General features: G+C 52.9%; 1 protein-coding gene and 1 long non-coding RNA gene across 4 annotated transcripts; one reads left to right on the plus strand and one right to left on the minus strand.

Moving 5' to 3' along the window:
• The first annotated feature begins 3,571 nt into the window (after nt 1-3,571).
• On the plus strand, nt 3,572-8,565 carry LOC143653650 (retinol-binding protein 3-like). The gene is given in 6 exon segments (XM_077124792.1): nt 3,572-4,410; nt 4,413-4,988; nt 4,991-5,168; nt 6,793-6,935; nt 7,635-7,799; nt 7,802-8,565. Coding segments are annotated over 6 exon segments (2,169 nt in total). The 5' UTR covers nt 3,572-3,578; the 3' UTR covers nt 8,077-8,565.
• A 54-nt stretch (nt 8,566-8,619) lies between these two features.
• Nucleotides 8,620-14,207, minus strand: LOC143653651 (uncharacterized). 3 transcript variants are annotated; one of them, XR_013161444.1, is made up of 4 exons: nt 13,757-14,207; nt 11,282-13,624; nt 10,714-10,782; nt 8,620-10,529 (listed from the first exon to the last, which is right to left on the minus strand). It is a non-coding gene; the product is annotated as an uncharacterized LOC143653651 (long non-coding RNA). The 3 variants fall into 3 exon arrangements; XR_013161442.1 differs by having other exon boundaries at nt 8,620-10,782; XR_013161443.1 differs by having other exon boundaries at nt 10,625-13,624.
• Between the last annotated feature and the right edge of the window lie 6,201 nt (nt 14,208-20,408).

The following is a 20,408-nucleotide window of genomic DNA, read 5'->3' on the forward strand; positions in this document are numbered from 1 at the left end:
GGATGCTTCAGGTAGCATACCCACTCAGGGAAGGCAGAGTAAGGGAATTCCCTGACACAGATGGATTCTCAATCTTCCTTGCTGGTGGGTTCTCCTAGATCCCCAAATCCATCTTCTTTGGCCCAAGCCTTTGCTCCTGCTATCCAAACTCAAACAGGTATATTGTAGTCATCAGATCACACGTCTCTTCCCTGTCCAGGTTGATGCAGCTTCCTCTGAACACTCTGTGAGCAGCAGGTCCTCCCTGCTGCGGCCTCTTAGGTCCAGGTGGAGCATCTCTCCCTGCCAAAGCAACTTGTCTTGCCCAGTGTTTACCTTCTCAGGAACAAATGCATTCTCTCTCTTCAACTGACCTGCCAACTGAGGCTTTGTTCTTTTTGTAGCCTTTTGCAAGATCTAGCACCAGTTTGCTTCTCTGTGCTGAGACAGAGAAGTAGCTCTTGCTCCCCCCCATAATACTCTCTTAAAATGAGTCCTTGTGATTTAATGCAGACAAACCCACGACTCCACAGGCAGTACCTCCTGTGAAGCTGACAACCTCACATTATCAAGTCTTCAGAGCCACAGAGAGGAACTGAGAGAACTTCCACTCCACCAACTTCTCTGCTTTTTGACTTTGATAATGCATATAAGTAAGGCAAATACATTCTTTCTTGATTCCCAAACCACTAACTAGCCTTTACCTTTTTTTTTTCCACATGGGTAGGCACTGGGAATCGAACCTGGGTCTCCAGTTTGGCAGGCGAGAACTCTGCCACTGAGCTACCGTGGCCCACCCTAGCCTTTACCCTTTTGACCTCCCAGAGTAAGCAGACCCTTGCTAAGTGGGGAAACCAGAAGGGTTTACCAGCACCAGAAACCATCTGATGGAGACATGACCTGGGACTGCAGGGCATCCAGGTCTCTTTCTGTGGATGCTACTTCTTGAACTTTCTGGACAATAAGGTGGTGGTATGCTTGGGTTTTATACTTTCCTTTTTCTTCAGGTTAGGGTTTGAACCTGGAGTTTCAGGATTTCTCCAACATGGCAGTATACATTTGGGGCTGGATAAATCTTCATTGTGGAGGCCTCTCCCTGGGCACTGTAGGATGTTTAGCAGCATCTCTGGCATCTATTCACTAGATTCTAGCAGTGCTGCTCCAGCTATGACAACTAAGGATGCCTATAGACATTGCAAAAGTCCCTAGGGACAAGATCAGCCCTTACTTTAATTTCCTTGCTGCTCAAGCATATACCATGCAACGGGTTGGTTTAAGCAATGAGAATTACTGGCTCCTGGTTTCGAGGCTAGAGGAAGACCTAAATTGGGGTGTTATCAAAGTGATGCTTTCTCCCAGAAGACTGCAGCCTTCGGGGGCTGGCTGTCAGCACTGTTTGCTTCCTTGGCTTTCATGTCACATGGCAGCCTCTTCTGGCTTCTTCTCTCCTAGGTTCCACTGACTTTCAGCTTCTGCCTGCTCCCTGTAGCTTGTTTTTCTGTCTGTGACTCTCCCTATAAAGATACGGTAATAAGATTAAGACTTATCTGGATTTTGCTGGACCACACCTTAATTGAAGTAACCTCATCAAAACGTCCTAGATATGATGGGTTCACATCCACTTGCATGGATTACGCTTAAAGGCATACTTTTTGTGGGTTCATATCTCCAAGCCATCACACTCTTCTGAATTGCAGGCAACCAGATACTTCTATCTCACATTTGGAATGATTTATGGTTGCTACTGTGCTGTTTTTACCTTCACATAACAGTCATTGAGAGTTCCTATATGCCGGCTTTGGGGCTAATACTGACATACTTCATCTCCAGTTCTCTGGGACCACATCAGTGGCTATAAAGGAAATGCCAATCAAAACTATTAGAATGGTCATTATCAAAAAACAGAAAACTGCCAGTGCTGGAGAGGATGTGGAGAAATAGGTGCACTTATTCACTGCTGGTGATAATGTGAAATGGTTCAACTGCTTTGGAAGGCAGTTTGGTGATTCCTCTGGAAACTAAGTATATAAATGCCATATGTCTGGCAATCTCATTACTAGTACTATAATCCAAAGAAATGAAAGCAGGGATACAAATAGACATTTGCACACTAATATTTATAACAGCATTATTCACAATTGCCAATAGATGGAAACAGCCCAAGTGTCCATCAACTGAAGAATGGTTGAACAAATTGTAGTATATACATACAATGGAATATCATATGTTCATAAGATGGAAAAGGTCCTGATGCATGCACCAAGGTGAATGGAACGTAAGAATATTATGTAGAGGGAAATAAGCCAGAAACAAGAGGACAAATACTCTATGATTTTGCTAATATGAACTAACTATAATGAGCAGATTCTGGGAGTTAAAATATAGAGTATAAGTTACCAGGAGATAGAAGGTGGAGAATTGACAAACGACAATTAAGGTGTACATAATATTCAATAAGGCTAATTGTAAATATTTGGATGTGGATAGGTGTGATGGTGGCACAATACTCTAAGTAAGTGTAATTGACAATGCCGACGGTGTGTATGGCTGAAAGAGGAAGTCTAGGGTCAAATATGGCATTGGAAGGGAAGCTAGAAGATCAAACCTGGGACTGTATAACATAGCAAACCTGGGGCTGTATAACATCGCGAAACCTATTGTGGATGATGATTTCCTTAATTGTACAAATATAAGAAAGTTCTTACACAAACTAGAACAATGTACATCACTATTACAAGGTATTAATAATGGGTGGTATATGGGAAAATACAATTAATGCAAATGAAGGACTACAGATAACAGTAGTATTGTAATTTTCTTCCATCAATTGTAAGAAAAGTGCTAAACCAAAGATAAGCATCATTAATAGGGGGAATAAGGGATATGGGATTTTACTCTTATTTATTTTTTGAGCAATGAGAATGCGCTCAAATCCATTGTGATGGTGAATGCATTAACTATGCCATTATAACAAGAGCCACTGATTGTACACTTTTGATGGATTGTATGGTGTGTGGTTAAAACTGTTAAAAAACAAGGGCACATGTGATGTAAGCCATATATCCCAAGATGAAGAATATTATCACCATTTTTCCATGGGCCAGGCATGGAGGAAATGTGGTCCTGACAATTGGTGCTATTTCCATCATTACCATAATTCCTTCATAGCCACGTGCAATCTTCATTTTATTTAAGCACCTATTGGTAAATAGTTATTAATTCTGCCACAACATGTTTGTGAGTAGAGAGAAAGTAGAGTGTAAATTGCTAAATTTTAGTTATTCCATGCTATAATTTATATCAGAAGGAAGAATAAAAATTCAGTAAATGATCATGATATAAAAACTGATTGGTAACAATGTGTGAAAGGTTTAGGGAGAAGATAGCAATGCTCAGCCAGGTAAAATGTGGCCTTAAATAACAGATTTGCATTTTGCTTGGGACGTGCCAACAGAGATGAAGTGAACTCTGTCAGAGACTCTCCACTGGACACTAGTGGAGGAGGTTGCTACATTGTACGGATTGGGGACATAAGGTCCTCAGAGGCCTAACACTCCACGCTTACATCATCTTCTTTTATCTTACTATTTCCATTCTGCATGTGGTCTCAGTCGCTGGGCTGGGCCACGCTGGTGGGCGAGATCACGGCGGGCAGCCTGCTGCACAGCTGCACCGTGCCCCTGCTGGAGGGCCCCGCGGGCGGCCTGGTCCTCACTGTGCCGGTGCTCACCATCATCGACAACCACGCCGAGTGCTGGCTGGGGGGCGGCGTGGTCCCCGATGCCATCGTGCTGGCTGAGGAGGCCCTGGACCGTGCCCGGGAGGTCCTGGACTTCCACCGCGGCCTGCCGGCCTGAGTGGAGGACACCGGGCAGCGGCTGGAAGCCCACTACGCGCGCCCGGAGGTCGTCAGGCAGACCAGGGCGCTGCTCCAGGCGAAGCTGGCCCAGAGGGCTTACCGCACGGCCGTGGACCTCGAATCGCTGGCCTCACAGCTGACCGCGGACCTGCAGGAGGCATCCGGGGAGCACCGGATGCTGGTGTTCCACAGCCTCAGGGAGCCGGTGGCCGAGGAGGTTCCCCTGCCACCCCCCTCTGTCCCCTCTCCCGAGGAACTCACCTACCTCATCGAGGGTCTGTTCAAGACGGAGGTGCTGCACGGGCGGCTGGGCTACCTGCGCTTCGACGCCATGGCTGAGCTGGAGACGATGAAGGCTCTGGGGCCGCAGCTGGTGCCGCTGGTGTGGCACAGGCTGGCGGACACAGCCGCACTGGTGGAGGACCTGCGCGCAAACCCCGGCGGCTACACGGCCGCGGTGCCGCTGCTCTGCTCCCACTTCTTCGCGGCCGAACCCCGCCGGCACCTCTATTCTGTCTTTGACCGGGCCACCTCGAGCGTTACGCAGGTGTGGACGGTGCCCCAGGTCGCTGGCCGCGCTATGGCCCCGACAACGACCTCTACGTGCTGGTGGGCCACGGCAGTGGCACAGCAGCTGAGACCTTCGCCCACGCCATGCAGAACCTGCAGCGGGCCACCGTCATCGGGGAGCCCACGGCCGGGGGGGCCTTCTTGGTGGGCATCTGCCAGGTGGGCCGCAACCCCCTCTATGCCTCCATGCCCACCCAGACGGCCCTGAGCACCTCCACGGGGGAAGCCTGGGGCCTGGCGGGCATGGAGCCCGACATTGCCGTACCTGTGGGCGAGGCCCTCACCACCGCCCGGGACGTCGTGGCCCTGCGTGCCAAGGTGCCCACGGTGCTGCAGACAGCCGGGAAGCTGGTGGCCGACAACTATGCCTCCCCTGAGCTGGGGGCCGAAGTGGCAGCCAAGCTGAGCCGACTGCAGAGCCGCTATGCCAGGGTGACCTCCGAAGTGGCCCTGGCCGAGATGCTGGGGGCTGACCTGCAGGCACTCTCTGGTGATCCCCACCTGAAGACGGCACACATTCCTGAGGATGCCAAGGACCGCATTCCAGGGATTGTGCTCCTGCAGGTAAGGGATGAGGGGCCTGGGTCTTCAGAGACCCAATCGAGTTTTTCTTCCGCACAAACGTGTTCAAAGACAACATCGGCTACCTGAGGTTTGACGTATTTGCAGACTGCGAGCTGCTCGTCCAGGTCTCTGAGCTGCTGGTGCGGCACGTCTGGGTGAAGATTGTGCACACGGACGCCATGGTCATCGACATGTGGTCAGTGCGGAGGGGCCGCTGGTTCTGCAAAGTCCCCAAGGGAGGGAGTGCAGCTCTGGGCCAGGGGACAGGAGCAGAGAAGGAATGGGTCCCCTGCCCACCAGGGCTCCAGAGCGAGCCCGGGGGTTCTGTTTTACTTGGCCTGGGGAGGGGGCAGCACTGGTCTTTCCCTAAAGCCCCTCGGTGAAGCCTGATGTGCATCCCAGTGGCAAATCTCAGCGCTCACCCAGCAGTTCCCAAATCATCAGGTAGGTGGGTCACCCGCTCAGAGAGAGGAGATAAAAAAAAACCTGGATTCCTGGGCCCCTCCCCAGCCCTGCCAAATCAGAACCCGGAGGGTGCGGCCTGGCAATCTGTATATCTGACAGGCCCCAGGTGATCCCCTCTCCCCCAGGCCCGCACTTCTGCTTCTATGAAACATGCCTTATATATGAAGAGATCCCAGCAGAGGGCAAGGGCTGGAGGTGGAAGATGCTCCCAGGCAGTGGCAGGGCCCAGGCTTCCTGTGACCCCCAGGCCCAACAGTGGACATGCCCCAGGCATCCTCCGTGGGCACAGGAGGGCTGGCTGCTTCGCCTCAGGAGCCGACGCTCTCACCCTCCCCTGCTGCTGGAGTAGCAGCAGGGGCTGGCGGAGAAGGAGCACCAAGCCCAGTTCTGCCTCATTGGCCACCAGAGTCACCAGGTTCTGAGCCATCAGTGGGTGACCCTGGGTTCTCATGGGCTGCTCTCCTCCCTGGAGGACTGCAGGCCAAGCATCCTTGTTGCTCAGGTTTTGTGTGTGCTGAGAGCAGGAGCTTGGGGGGACTCCCATAGTGCCTTTGATCATTTTATTCCTCAAACTCTCTATCAAACACACAAGTAACTTTGTGGCGGGACCCTTTCCTTGTCACTGTCCCATCCATATATTTTAAAGAGGAAAAGACCTACCCTCTGGGGACACTTTGGTTAAAAACTCCTCCATTCCTGAGATTGGGAGGTACAGACACTGAGCCCTGAACCCCAAACTCAGCTACGCATGCTCACACCGTGGTTGGAAGAGGCTTAAATGTGTCGCCAGCCCTGAACCCCTCCTTTTCCACATGGAATCCAAGGGCCCCGTGAGGGGGGACACCCCACTCATTGTCACACAGTGAGGCAAATTCAAACGGTCCAGAATTCAGCTCCTTTCTTGTGGGCAGTTCCGTACCCTGAGTCCTCGGCACTGGGTCCACGTCAGAGATCCAAACAAAGGCACCCAGGGGATCTTCAGGGTTCTCAGTGTTTCCCAATGCGTGCTCCCCTCACAGGAGGCGTGGGGGCGGGGAAGAATTCCCTGGTCAATCAGTGGGCGAAACTGATTGGCACGGTCATGCTTGCAGGACTTGTCAGAGCCTTGGATGTTTTACTATGTGATCAGAGAGGGAGGATACAGTAGGCAGTGGTTTCTAAACTTATTTGACTGCAGAGGCTCTCGTTTTCAAGAGACTTGAACTCTGGAAACACTCTGAGAAACGCCGACCTGAAGAATGATGTGGAAGGAGATGGTGACCAGCCCGAAGCTGCTGTAATCAGAGCACTCCATGGACAAAGATCCAGCCTAAATGTGACCTCTGCCCCACGCTGGGCTCTACTTCCTCCCCCAGGTTCAATCTTGGTGGCCCCACCTCCTCCATTCCAGCCCTGTGCTCTTACTTCTTCCACGAGGGCCCTCCAATTTTGCTGGACAAAATCTACAACCGGCCCAGTGACTCCATCAATGAAATCTGGACCCAAACCCAGCTGGCAGGTGTGTGGAATGGCGTTCTCCTTGCAGTTTATCGTTCCAGGAGCTCCTGACGTTGGCTTTCCTCATAAGTAAATCAGGGCAATACAGCTTGGCTTCAGTAAGATAAACAGCAGCTAAATATAAAGACCCTGACCTGGTCCACGTGCTTTGTGCATAACATCCTTAATCCCCACAAAACAGGCACTGTTATGCCCATTTTCAAGGGGAGAAAATGAGTCCCAACTAGTTTGAGTATCTTGCCTATGGTGACACAGCTAGCAAAAGAGTCAAATTTGAACACTGGTTTTTCTAAGAGCATAAAGTCCCTGGCAGTTTACAGCCTTGAGCAAAGTGAGAAGCCCCCTGCCCATGGCTCCAGAGCCCCCTCCCTGCCAGTGCTAAGCCCAGTGTCCATATCCAAGACAATGCACCTTGCCTGAACCCAGCAGCAGCGTTTAGCACACCTGCCCAAGAAAGTTCACGATTTCCACCAGCCTTCCATTGCTGGGCTGGATCCAGAGCAGGGGCAGGAGGTGCCTCAGTGGACTCTGGACTGGGAGGCCACCACACCAGCTCCTTTCTGGTTAGGGGAGTTGGGAACCTCAGTCCATTTCCCTTGTCAGCATGCAGAAACTGGGGCTCAGAAAGGTCAAGCGATGTGCGGGGAGGACCTGGGGTGGTGAATCGATGCCAGACTCTGAAACGCCTTGTGCCTTCCAGGGGACCGCTATGGCTCCAAGAAGCCGGTGGTCATTTTGACCAGCAGCGTGACAGGTGCCGAGGAGGAGTCTACCTACATCATGAAGAGGCTGGGCCGGGCGCAGGTCATCGGGGAGGTGACCAGCGGGGGCTGCCAGCCGCCACAGACCTACCACGTGGATGACACCACCTGTACATCACCATCCCCTCGGCGCGCTCCATGGGCTCCGCAGAGGGCAGCTCCTGGGAAGGGGTGGGCGTGGCGCCCCACGTGGAGGTCCCCGCAGACGCTGCCCTCACGCGAGCCAAGGAGACGCTGCAGCGCACCCTGCGGAGGGCGAAGCGCAGCCCGCTCCTGCACAGCCAAAGGGTGGGGCTCCCAGAGCCGCGCCCCAGGGCGGGTGGGACCTCCCGGCCTCCCACGAAGGGCCCTCCTGTGTGGGGTCCTGCCCCAGACCTCTGACGGGCAGCACGCGGCTGCCTGGAGCTACCGTGGGGCTTGGATTGGAGGCATCCTTGGAGCTCATATATACTCGCTCGTCACCAGTGCAGCAAGCTCCCTGGTTGTACACTCCAGGGACAGGGAGCTCACCCCCTGCAAAACCTCTCCCTTCCATCTTCACACGGTAGACACCGGGGGAGCTCACATCCCCACCCATCCCCACTCTTCCTAAGAGCCCAGCCCTGGTCCTCAGGTTCTCACCCAGAGCAGCTCTGTCCAGAGGAGCTGCAGTGGGAGCTGCACATGGGAGCCAGGAAAGTCATTTTAAATTTCCCAGTAGCTACATTAAAAAAAAACAAAAAAAAAAACTTCATGATTTTTCTGTAAATCCACAACTTCTCTAATTAAAAAGAAAAAAAGGTGAAATTCAAGTAATAGTGCATTTTATTCCACCTGCTAGACACACAATAGTATCATTTAGCCCACATTCAATATAAAAAGTTTTAATGAGCGTTGCAATATGAGGTCTTTGAATTCTACCCTGTATTTTGCACCCACGCACTGGCCTCATTCTCAGTTCTCCACGGCCACTTTGCCTCCCTGAGCGACCGCACTGGCCAGGGGTGGCCAGAGGCCTCTTTCCCCACATCCTGTCCCCATTCTGCCCGCCCTGTTTCTCCATCCTCCCAGGGGCGCCCGTCCTACACGTGTCCAGGGGGATTGTGCACCCCCCCGTGCACCCCCCTCATCGCTGATCCCTCAGCCGGCACCTGGTGGACGCTCAATGAGTCCCTGGGCTATGGGCGAGCAGAAGGCGGGGCAGCTTCCTCCTCCCCAGGGAAGCCCCTCAGAAGCGGGAAGAGGGGCCCCAGGTTCCCGTGGACCCTCCTCGCCCTGCTGGTGCCGGGGGCCACCCAGTCCTGCTTCTGCTGGTGGGCCAGGGACCCACACTGAAAGTTTCCTGGGCGCTGCCCAAGGTCACTGAGGGGTGAGGCTGCAGGAGGAAGAGTCCAGCACGGACATCAGTGTGGGGGTGCCCGGGGCCCCAGGACTGGTCCATTGACCTATTCGTCTGGCCATACTTGGCATGTGCTCTGCTTCCAGCAGGACCAGGGAAGCTTCCTCGAGCATCTTCCCACAAGGCTGCCAGGCAGAGCCCTGGACGCCTGACTCCCCCAGGCCCCCCCCCCTGACCCCAGAGAGCAAACCCCTTGCCCATCCCTCGGGGATTTTCCAGGTGGGAAATCCTGGTTCAGTCCTGAAAGCCCAGACAGGAGGGCAGATGGCACTTTCGTTCCATCCACTGCTGTGAAATCCAGTGAGGTTGAATGTGGTCACTGCGGGTCAGCAGCAGCACACAGCCTGTGGTCGCAGGGTCTCCTTCACTGTCCCTCCTGCCCTAGGCACGGAGGCCATGCTGGGACGGCTCCACACAGGCTCCGTCCTGGGGCTTCCTGCCCGCCTCTCTCCTATGTACACGGCTCTGTGATTATCAATTGCCTAAATTTTAGTAATACTTTTTCTAGCTGGTGGAATCTGGGGTTATTTTTCTAACAGTCTTCTTTATGCTGGCTCTTGGGGCCCTGGGCTTGGGGGTTGCCTGTAAGGAGAGGCCCTGCTCCCCATGCAATGTCACGGTGAGAGGCTGCAGACCACAGCACACTTCTGGGCCCCAAAACCTGTATCTAGGTCCCCCCCCTGTGACACACACACACACACACACACCCCTGCCTGCACATCCCACCTCACTACCTGCCATCAGCTGGGGACCTCCTGGCTACTGCCCTGAGAATAGCTTCTAGCCCAGACAGCTTAGGACAGCAGGGGACAGAAGCCCTTGTCCTCTCACCTCCTGGCCCTGGAAACAGGAGACAGCCTGCAAGATAAGTTCAGCTAAGTAGCCCCCCACCCTGCCTCCCTGCCCCACTTCCATGCAAAGGGGCTTCCAACTCTTCTTCTCTGCTAGAAAGCGGCACAAGCTAAATCACGTGGGGGAAAGGTTTCCTTGAGGGAAATCACACCTTCCTACCTAGTTTTTAGGCTTCCCAATTTGCCTTCTAAAAGTAAACAAATGATGCAAATGAAAGGGTACGCCATCCCCTCCCTGGCAAAAGGACTTGCAGAGGAGGCCCACAGGGGGCGCCGTCGTTCCATGAAAGGAAGGTTCAGGCCCCTGGACTGGCGTTTCACCCCTCACGGGGATCCCTTCCTGTGCCCAGAGGAACGGGTGGTCCCTGTGAGCTTAGGGGTCCCCAGTCCAGCGGGCCTGTGGGGGGTAGGGAGCATATTAGCATCAGGGCTTCCCGCCTCCCTCCCTCTCTCACCACGAACAGGCCTCCTAACCTCCCGCCACCTCTGTTCGGGCCTGATTTCCTCACTGCCAGGTGCTGAGAAGGAGGCAGGTAGTACTCGGCTCAGTCACACAGCAGGGCAGGGAGGAAGCTGGGGTGAGAGCGGCTTCGACTCCAAGGGACCTGGGATAAGAAAGAGGGCCGGGTGGGTAAACGAAGTCTCACCCCCATGGAACAGCTTTGAACTGCAAGCATCCTGAATCGACATCAGTTTTTACCAAAATGAACGCCATCTTAAAAAGCAGAGCTGGGGAAGATGTTTGGCTGTGTTTCTTCATCACTTCGAGTCTTCCCATGTCTGTCTCACCTGGGAATGGTGTCGCGGGGCCCTGAGGCACTTCCATTCCTGGGCAGTGCAGGCTTTGGCTCTGTCCAGCTGGGGTGGGTGGGCCGTGGAATGGGGGTCACAGTTGTAGAATTTCATGGGTGCTAGTCTGGACCGCACTCCCCTTCTTTCAGACCCCCCCACCCCAGTCTCTGGCTCCCCTCCCTGCTGGTGTTCAGCAGCCCCTGACCCTCCAGAAGCTTCTCCAGGCTCCTTTCCCCCTGGGTGGAGCCCCTCGCACCTCCCTCTCCCCACTCTATGTTAGGGGTTTCTACTTTCCTGCACAAATCCTCTCCCTCCAGGAGCTGAGGGACCTGAGGCTTCTGATTCCCTCCAGATCCCTGGGATGCCCTGGGGTGCCCCAGTCACGTGGTGCTCTGACCTTGGGCGTGGGGGACCTGCAGAGGGACTCGGCCCACCGAGGGCCACGCGGCTGGGTTTGCTCATCCCCAAAGGAGGCTGTGGGTCTGGGAAAGGGGCTGTGGGCTTGGGGCCCTGCCCCGCCGCCCTCCCTCCCCAAACACTCTCCCCACCACCTCCATAGAATTACCCAAGGCTGCAGAAAGGGGACAAACGGCTTAACCATGGAAAAGTGGTAAAAAATGGAATACGATGGGTGTCAAATCTGCTAACTGGTGAGAAGAAAGCCTAGTCTTGTTTGTTCCATGACTCTGCAAACACATTTTGAAATCAGTTTTTAAAATTGGACAGGGAGATAAACGTGAGCCACAAGCGCCCTCTCCTGGAGGCATCTGCAGGCCACTCGGGCCTCCCATCTTCCCAGTCCCCAGTGGATACCTGGACACCCGGTGCCTGAGGCAGGAAGGCCCTGAAGTGGGGAGGGGGTGTCCATCAGCCCCCACCCCGTGTCTTCTGGCCGTGCACCCCGTGGGCTCCCCAGCCAACCCCTGAGGCAGCCCTTGGCCCCTCCCCACCCCACCCTCCCCCAGGGCCCCCCTGCTGTGCACGGTTTCCTGATGCCCAGGGAGCACCTCCCAGCGCTCTGGGTTCTCAGAGCCAGAATTTGCTTCCCAGGGGGCCCTGCCCAGTGGTGGGGGGGCACGGTAGTAGCAGGGACAGGCTGGATGAAGGCTCAGGGTTCCCAGACACCACGCACCCTGTCTCTAGGGCTCGAGGATCCCAGGTCACATTTGGGTTCAGGAACTGACAGGCTGGTCAGTTTTTCTCCCTGGATGTCACCGGATCCCCCAAATAGCTCGAGAACCCAGAGCACGGAGCCCCACCCCAGCCCAGTGGGGACTCACCTGCTCCTCTGGTCCCACCTGTCACAGGAGGTGTTGCGTCCCAAGTTCCCTCCCAGGCCCTGCAGCCTGAGCGGAGCTACTGGGTCCCGGCCCAGCACTGCCCCCCACCCTCATAGGGGAGCCGCTGCTTCCTGAGCTGCTGCCCTGAGTGGGGGGCACCGGGCAGAGTCTCATCCAACCCTCAGGGCCACCGGGGCTCCCCTCCTCCCACTTGGCCATGGCCGCCCACGGGCGGGGACCATGGGCTCAAGCACAACGGCGGCCTTTTGGTCTCCAAAGCTCAGGGGGTCTTTCCATGGGACCACCTTGTCCCACAGGACCCCCCACTTGAAGAACGGCTCCTGAGGTTTCAACTGAGCCAGACCCCCACTTCCCGCACATGAGTGACGGGGGCCCCTTCTGGGCAGCTCCGGCCCAGGGGACGAGGCGGGCGGCAGGGGTGGGGTCTGCTGGAGGGGTCATCGCTGGGCAGGTGAGCCATCGGGAGCCCAGCTGGACCCCAGGGCCCAGTGCCCCGAGGGCGTGAGAGGGCCAGCCCCGGGGGGGAGAGGGGGGTGGGGCGGCAAGTGTCCCCCATGGAGGTCACAGGGATCAGGCTCCCCACCATGTGAAAGGTCGCTTTGGGGGCGCCTGACAGCCCACCATCACGCCCTCCTAACAGCGCCCCTCTCCCTGCTGGGCCCTGGCAGCAGCCCCGTTGGTGTCATGTGACCCTGGGGGGGGCCAGGAGCGACCTGAGCAGGGCCACTCAGCATCTCTCCAGGGAGGGGCCTGGGGAGGGGCTGGGGAGCCCCCATCCTCCCCCTGCCCCTGCCATGGTCCTCTCTTTGCTCCTTGGGAATCCATGGGCTGTGGGCATCAGACACAGAGCGGGGAGGGCACAGCCCAGAGGCCCCCAGGGCAGGAGCCTGAAGGAGGCAATGCCAGCTGGGTCCTACAGGCTGTCCAGCTTCCGGGGCCCTGAGGCCTGGTTACCCTCCCACCACTGCCAGCACCCCACGCCCCAGCCCCCCTCAGTCCAGACCCCAGGCCCACTCCCATGGCCCAGGGTCCCATTTCACAGCCCCCCTCAGCCCAGCCCCCCACAGCTTAGCACCTGCCTCTTCACAGCCTGAGGCTGGCCAGCCCTGTGTCCTGCCGGGAGCAGCCTTAGCCAAGACTGCTTCGCTGTTTCCATGCAAATCCCCCATTTGACAGAGGAAGGGAAGGACAGATCCCTTCCTGTGAAATGTTTTAAACATTTTGCAGTTCCCGGAAAGCTTCCTTATTAAACAATGGAATTTCTCACATCTAAGAACACAGCGGTCCAGGCTCCTGAATCTGCCTCTGGCAGTGAGGCCCCTTCTCAGTCCTCGGGGCTGCCCAGGTTCATAATAGGGGCCCGGCCTGCTTGGATCTTTGGTCCACCCACCTCCCTGGGGTTCTGTCCCTGAGCAATGAGCAGATGCCCCATTTATGCTTGACCCCTGACCCCGAGCTCTGCCCCTGTCCCTGTCGACCCCACCCTCATTCAGAGACTCAGCTTTGCCTGTGAGGTGAGCTTCAGCTGTTTCACACGATGAGAGGGCTGCTGATGTCCAGCCTTCTCTTTCCCATCTGCGCACACTTGGCCTGGCTCCCTGCTGGCTCTGGAAATAGAAACCGAGAGAGCAGGGTTGAAGATGCTTCTCCAGAGGTCGCCTCGCCGGGTGCAGGTTGCCTGGTGCAGCCCAGGCAGAAGTCCTCGGGCAGGTTTGAAAAATGGAGTTTCCTGCACCTACCTCCAATCTCTCATCCATGATCTGTCCACCTTCTGGGCTAGGCCTGGGGGTCGTGGCGCACAGACAAGGTGACTGGGAGCAGTCTGGGGCACTGCATCTGTAGGTGCACACGCTCCTACACGGGCTTGCAAGTGTTCGAGCTTGTCCACGGGTGTGTGCACAGGAGGCTGTGCTGCCCGGGGCTCCAAGGGAGGGTCCTGCCTTCAAGAGGCACAAGCGTCGGCCAGGGCTTGGAGACCCCGTGGAGGGATGGGAGGGGCTGAGCACCCCAGCCTAGGAGGACCCCAGCAGCCCAGGGTCAGGGTCTCCCAGCCATCAGCAGGCCCCAGGCTGGGGGAGGGGTGGGTTCCTTTCAGGCTCTGGCGCCCCTGGTGGCCAGTGCTGACCTGGCAGGTGCTGGGCAAGGACGGACTCCAGGCTGCGGGTCTCTGTGGAGGCTGGCGCCGCCCCCCGCCCCCCTACCCCACCCTCCCTGGAGACCCCCAGTACTCCTCTGAACACGGCTTGTCTGCATTTGCCTCCTGGTCCCCCCAGGGAAAAGATGTGGGATCCTGGGTAAGTGCCTTTCAATTCTCAGGCCCATGGTTTGTTGATCCCTTAAAAGGGTGTCAGCACACAAAGGTGGGTGGGGGTCCCCTGAGTGCCGGGCACTCACTGGGGTGGGGTGGGGGCTCACACCCAGGGTGTGTGCACTCGGTGAGGCTCCCCAGGAATTCTGGCATGACTTCCCCACCCCACCCTCAGGACCAGGGTTCAGCATGGAGGGCAGGCTAATACACACCGAGCCCCCATGCCAGGCACCCAGCGTGTGTCACAAGAGCTGAAGTCCCCTGGGCTCCACTAAAGCAGCGACATCAGCCCCATGTTTGGGGGAGCCTGGGCTTCTGCTCTCATCCTGGAAGGTGGGGGGACACCTGGGGCACAGAGGAGCCACGTCTTTTCATTGGGGCTGGGGCTGCCCCGTATGCAGAGACCTCGGGACAGGTGGTTGGATTAGTTTAGCCTGGGTGGTCTGAGCAAGCTTCTTGGAGGAAACAGCATCTGAATCTGAAGGTTGAAAAAATCCAAAATCCAGACATCTCAGGGAGAAGTGCTTTAGGTACAGGGAACAGCCAGTGGGGAAGCCCTGAGAGGATGGAGGCTGTTGTGAAGGTTAAGTGAGCTGATACCTGCAAAGGACTCATCCCTTTCCATGCTTAATTTCTAGTTCTGCTCCCCAGGCATCCGCTGCAATAAATCTGCTCTTTCTGCCAAAGGAAGACCTTGAGAGGCACCAGGCCCAGTGATCAGATAAAGGGCTCTGAACCCTTTCAGTTGAGATGATTGTGGATTTTTTTTTTATGTCATTCTATTAATGTCATGAATTTCTCTGATTTTCTTAGGTTGAGCTAGCCCTGCATTCCTGGGATAAATTCCCATATGGTTACAACATCTGTTCTGGTTTGCTAAAGCTGTCAGAATGTAATATACCAGAAGTGGGTTGGCTTTTACAATAAGAATTTATTAATATACAACTTACAGTTCTTAGGCCAGAAAAATGTCCCACCTCAAGGCATCAACAGGATGATACCTGGACTCTGAAGACAGGTTGCTGGCACCTGGAACATGTCTGTCACATGGGAAGGCACATGGCTGGTATCTGCTAGTCCTTCTCTCCTGGGTTTTGTTGCTTTCAGCTTCTGGCTTCAGTGGCTTTCTCTCTCTGAGCTTCTCTTAGCTTTTGTATGTGTTTATCCTCTTAAAATGGACTCCAGTCAGAGGATTAAGACCCACCCTGGGGCAAGTCTTAACTGAAATAACCTAACCAGTAAAATGAGTAAGTCACAACTTGAATTGGGTGGGTCGTGTCTCTATGAAAACAACCTAATCAAAAGGCCCCACACACAAGATTGGATTAAAAGAATATGGCTTTTCTGGAATACATACATTTCAAACCAGCACACACTCAAAAAATGAAATTTCTCCTGCTTCTCTTGCTGGATCAGGCACTTTTTTTGGGGGTCTCCATTGTAGCTTGCTTTCTACCTTACAACCGCGGCACTGCTCCTCCATCCTGCTTCTCCGCCCAGTTTCTCCACCTTGGTAACTTTCTATACTAGGCAAAACCACTGATGACCTGAGTGAGTCCTCCTGGAGTGGGTGTGAGTGGACATGGAAATACACTAAAGGGGACCCACTCCATGAACCTGCACCATCACATTGGCCCTTCATCTGACTGCTTACTGTTCACCCTTGAATAATGTCCAGAATTCTAGGAAAATTGGTTCCAGTCATTTCAGCTTCTTTCTTCACTGTTTGGGGGAAGGGAGATGGCATTCCCCCAGAGGTATTACCCTGACATCTTGTTAATGCCACCTCTCTTAACCTCATCATACCCAGTGAAAAGGCACCCTATCATTTTCCCTGAGTCACAAAACACCCATGATCAACAGCTCAATTTTCCAGCGTGCCGTGTGTTTTGATGGGACTATCCAGGGCACATTTGTACATGAGTCAGCAAAGGTCATCTAGACACACAGGGGCACTGTTGGGGCTTCCTTCTCCCCCTCGCATTTTCATGGGGCATTTGGGATACCCGCCTCCGGACCCTGCCCCTCAGGCTGCATGTGGTGCTAAGAGTGCTTGGGATGAATAACTCTATCAGTCCAGCAGTGAAATGGAAATGCACAGTACTTCCTCATTCTCTGTACTGACATAAGCAAATTTAAAAAAAAGAAAGCTGACCAGCTTGGGCATCTCAGCCCACAAGGAATGCTAGGAAGTGAGGTGTGGGGAAGGCACATGCTCTGGGATCAAGTCTACAAATAGGGCCACAATTGAACTGCCGAGTCCGGTTCACAGGGCTTTCAGCTCCTGCTCCCACAGCCCTGACTCCAGGTGGGCCTGTGGCTCTGACAGGCCTGGTGCTTGGCATTTTGTCGCAGAAATGACATGCTTCTACCCATCTGGGAGACAATTTGTTGGCAGACGGACAGGCTAGGAAGGCATGGCAGGTAATGTTCTCCCTGCCCTACATCTTGGGAGCTGGCTGGACACAGATGACGGGGGGTGAGAGCCTAGCTCACTAGAGGGCGTGGGAAGTGGCAGCAGGGGGCTGGGGGCCCACGAAAACAACAACTCCCAGGCATGGATACTTCGAAGGCTAGAAATGATCTGACTGAGGGTAAGCTTGCAAATTCTCCTGACGTACAAACATACAAGCCCTTCCAGAAAAACTTGTGTTTCTTAAGCATTAGGGAAAATATGCTTATTTCCCTCACTAGTCATCTAACTCATTTGATCTGCCAATAGTTGTCCCTGTTTCCTGCTTTATAGTGACTCAAATGAAAGGCAGAACTGTAGCAATCAAGAGGTCGGTAATGGGGGTGGAGAGCAATCTAGTTTCTTAAATTAGTAAGATTATTCAGAATGATGAGGCTTCCCTCTCAGTCACAGCCACCCTTGGAGACACTCTAGAGGTGCTCAAGTCCCGTGCAAGGTTCTGAGGACCCGTGGGCCTGGCGATTTCACAGTCACATGGAGACCGCATGCCTGCTGGGAGGACGCTGCTAAATCTCATCCTGGCTGGGCATGGATCCACCAATGGTGGCAGACAGAATGAAGATGGGGAGTTGCTTTTCTTGTCTAATGGAGTGGAGAGGATTCCATGACATTCCCCTGGGCTTGTGGACAGTTTGGGACACCTGGATAGAGAAGTCAGGCTTCCAGCTTGAGACCTTTGGAGCATCCTCACCCTCTTCTATGACACATTCAGAATTGGGGACTTCACAATTGGAAACAAGGGACATGGAGTGAAGATGAGAAGTTCAAATGTTTCTCTTTTCAAAAACTTAGTGTCATGGTCAGGTTTCTTGTGTCAGCTTGGCCAGCTGATGTTGCCCAGTTGTCTCTTTGGGCAAGCACTAGCCTGTCTGTTGAGATGAGGACATTTCATAGAATTAAATCATGATTATGTAAGCTGTATCCACAGCTGATTGCATTTGTAATCAGCTAAGGGGAGTGTCTTCTGCAATGAGTGATTCTTAATCTAATCACATGAAGTCTTTTAAGGAGGATTCAAAAGAGATAGTCACTCTTCTTGCTTCAGCCAGTGAGCTTCTCCTCTGGAGCTCATCCAGACCATTGGAGTTTCCAGCTTCACAGCCTACCCTGTGGATTTGGGACTCTTCTATTCTGATGATTGTTCAGCCAACCTCTCCTGAGAGTTTATTAAGGAACTTCATCAGAGTTACCAGCTTGTGGCCTGCCCTACAGACCTTGGGCTCTACATTCCCATGGTTATATGAGACACTTTTATAAATTTTATACCTACGGATATCTCCTGCTGATTCTGTTTCTCTACAGAACCCTACCTAATACAGCTTGGTTCTTAGGAAACAGAATCTTAAAAATGGGTTTTTACAATTGGTTTTCTACTTTGACTGGACTCAAAAGCATTAAGCACTATGTTTCCCATAATCAGAATGACACTGCCAATCCATGGGGCGAGGTGGCAAAAGAGACAGTCAAAATAGCACCATTGGATTCTTCTAGTTCTTCATTTGTATGAAGTCAGGCTCTGGGAGATAATGTTTTTGACACATTTATGGAGTTTTGTTGGACATAGGAGGTATAGAGATGTTGGCTGTATGCTATATACATTAATAGGGGTAAGGCATAAGTTTACGTGCCTTATGACAGATGTAAATGTTCTATGAGTGCCGTGAAAGAAAATCATATTTCCTGTAACTTATAAATCTTTTAAGTCCTGTAGACTTGAGATCTCCAAAACTCAGACTCAGAATCTTATGGTTAGAGTTGCAACTTTTCAACGTAAATTGAAATCTCAATCTTGCATGATGTCTGCCGTTAAAGTGAGGGCATTGATTTGAAAGGAGTGGGACCCTGAAAATTGAGATGGCCACATGTGGATTGATAATGATGTCGATGGAGAGATTGAAACCCTAGGCCATGCTGAGTCTTTTCTAAATAACCCTGTAATAGTTTGCCCTGAGGACATAACCACCTCACCTCCAGCCTGCCCTGAGAAGTTGGGCACCCATCCTCCACCTGAATGGATTAACCCTATAGTGTTTAATCACATTTCGCCAGATGAAACTGCCAGTGAATGCCCTGGAAGCAGTTTGCTCAGAAAATACTTCTAATTCTTTTTATGACCTACTCCCACTGCCCCCTCATTTCTTCCAGACCTATAACTAGACAAAATTCCCAACAGGCCTCAAAAGGTGAGGTACAAAGTGTCACCTATGAGGATATCCACTATATTCCAAATGAACTGCATGAGTTTTCCAATTTATATAGACAGGAATCAGGGGAATATGTGTGACAATGGATTTTAAGGGTGTGGGATAATGGTGGGAGGAATATAAAGCTGTATCAAGATGAATTTACTGATATAGGCCCACTAAGCAGAAATTCTGCATTCAATGTTATAGCTCGATGGGTTAGAAAAGGCATTAACAGTTTGTTTGGATGGTTGGCTGAAACATGGCTCAAAAGGAGGCTGACATTACCTGAGGTTGAAATGCCAGAAATGCCCTGGCATAATGTAGATAAGGAGATCCAAAGGATTAGAGAGATTGGAATGTTAGAGTGGATTTATCATGGAAAGCCTGCTCATACATCCCAGGAATGTCTGAAGAATATCCTTTTACCAGAACTGTGAGAAATAAATTTGTGAGACTAGCTCCAACATCCCTGAAGAGCTCTGTACTTGCCCTTCTCTGTAGATCAGATATCTGTGGGAACTGCTGTCACTGAGCTGGAATCCTTAAACACAATAGGGATGATTGGATTCCAAGTTGGCAGAAACCAGGTGGCAGCACTTATTTGCCAAAGACAAGGTGGACATGGCTATCATAATGGACAGCAGACTGAAAGCAGGAGTCAAAAGAATCTGACCTGCAGAGACTTGTGGCATTGGCTAGTAGGTCATGGGGTACCTAGAAGTAAATAGATGGGCAGTCTACTAAATTCTTATTTGAGCTGTATAAGGAAAAGAGTTCTAGGTCAAGTGAACAGAAGTCTAACTTGAATTACAAAGAGAGAGAGGCATGGCCCCTTAATCAATTTGCAGACTTGAGACATTTCACAGACCCAGAGCCCCTTGAATGAAGGGGAGGCCAGGTCCCTTTGGGGGAGAACCCTGTTACACTGCCACAAATTTATACTGTTAATCTTCCTCTAAGCCTTCCCCAAAGACACCGATGGCCTTTTACCAGGGTAACTGTGCACTGGGGAGAAATAAATGATCACATATTTGGGGGATTATTAGACACCAGTTCAGAAGTGACATTAATTCTATGGGACCCAAAACATTACTCTGGTCCTCCAGTCAGAGTGGGGCTTCGGGGGGTCAGGTGATCGATGGAGTTTTAGCTCAGATCTAAGTCACAGTGGGTCCGGTGGGCCCCTGAAATATTTCCCTGGTTCCAGAATGCATAATTGGAATAGACATACTGAGCAATTGGTAGAATTCCTATATTGGCTCTCTAACTCATGGAGTGAGGGCTGTTATGGTAGGAAAAGCCAATGGAAGCCACTAAAACTGCCCCTACCTAGCAAAATAATAAATCAGAAGCAATACCAGGGTCCTGGTGGGATTGCAGAGATTACTGCCAGTCTTAAGGACTTGAAGGATAAAGATGTGGTG

This window comes from Tamandua tetradactyla, chromosome 13, assembly GCF_023851605.1.
Source record: "Tamandua tetradactyla isolate mTamTet1 chromosome 13, mTamTet1.pri, whole genome shotgun sequence".
Classification (NCBI taxonomy): domain Eukaryota; kingdom Metazoa; phylum Chordata; class Mammalia; order Pilosa; family Myrmecophagidae; genus Tamandua; species Tamandua tetradactyla.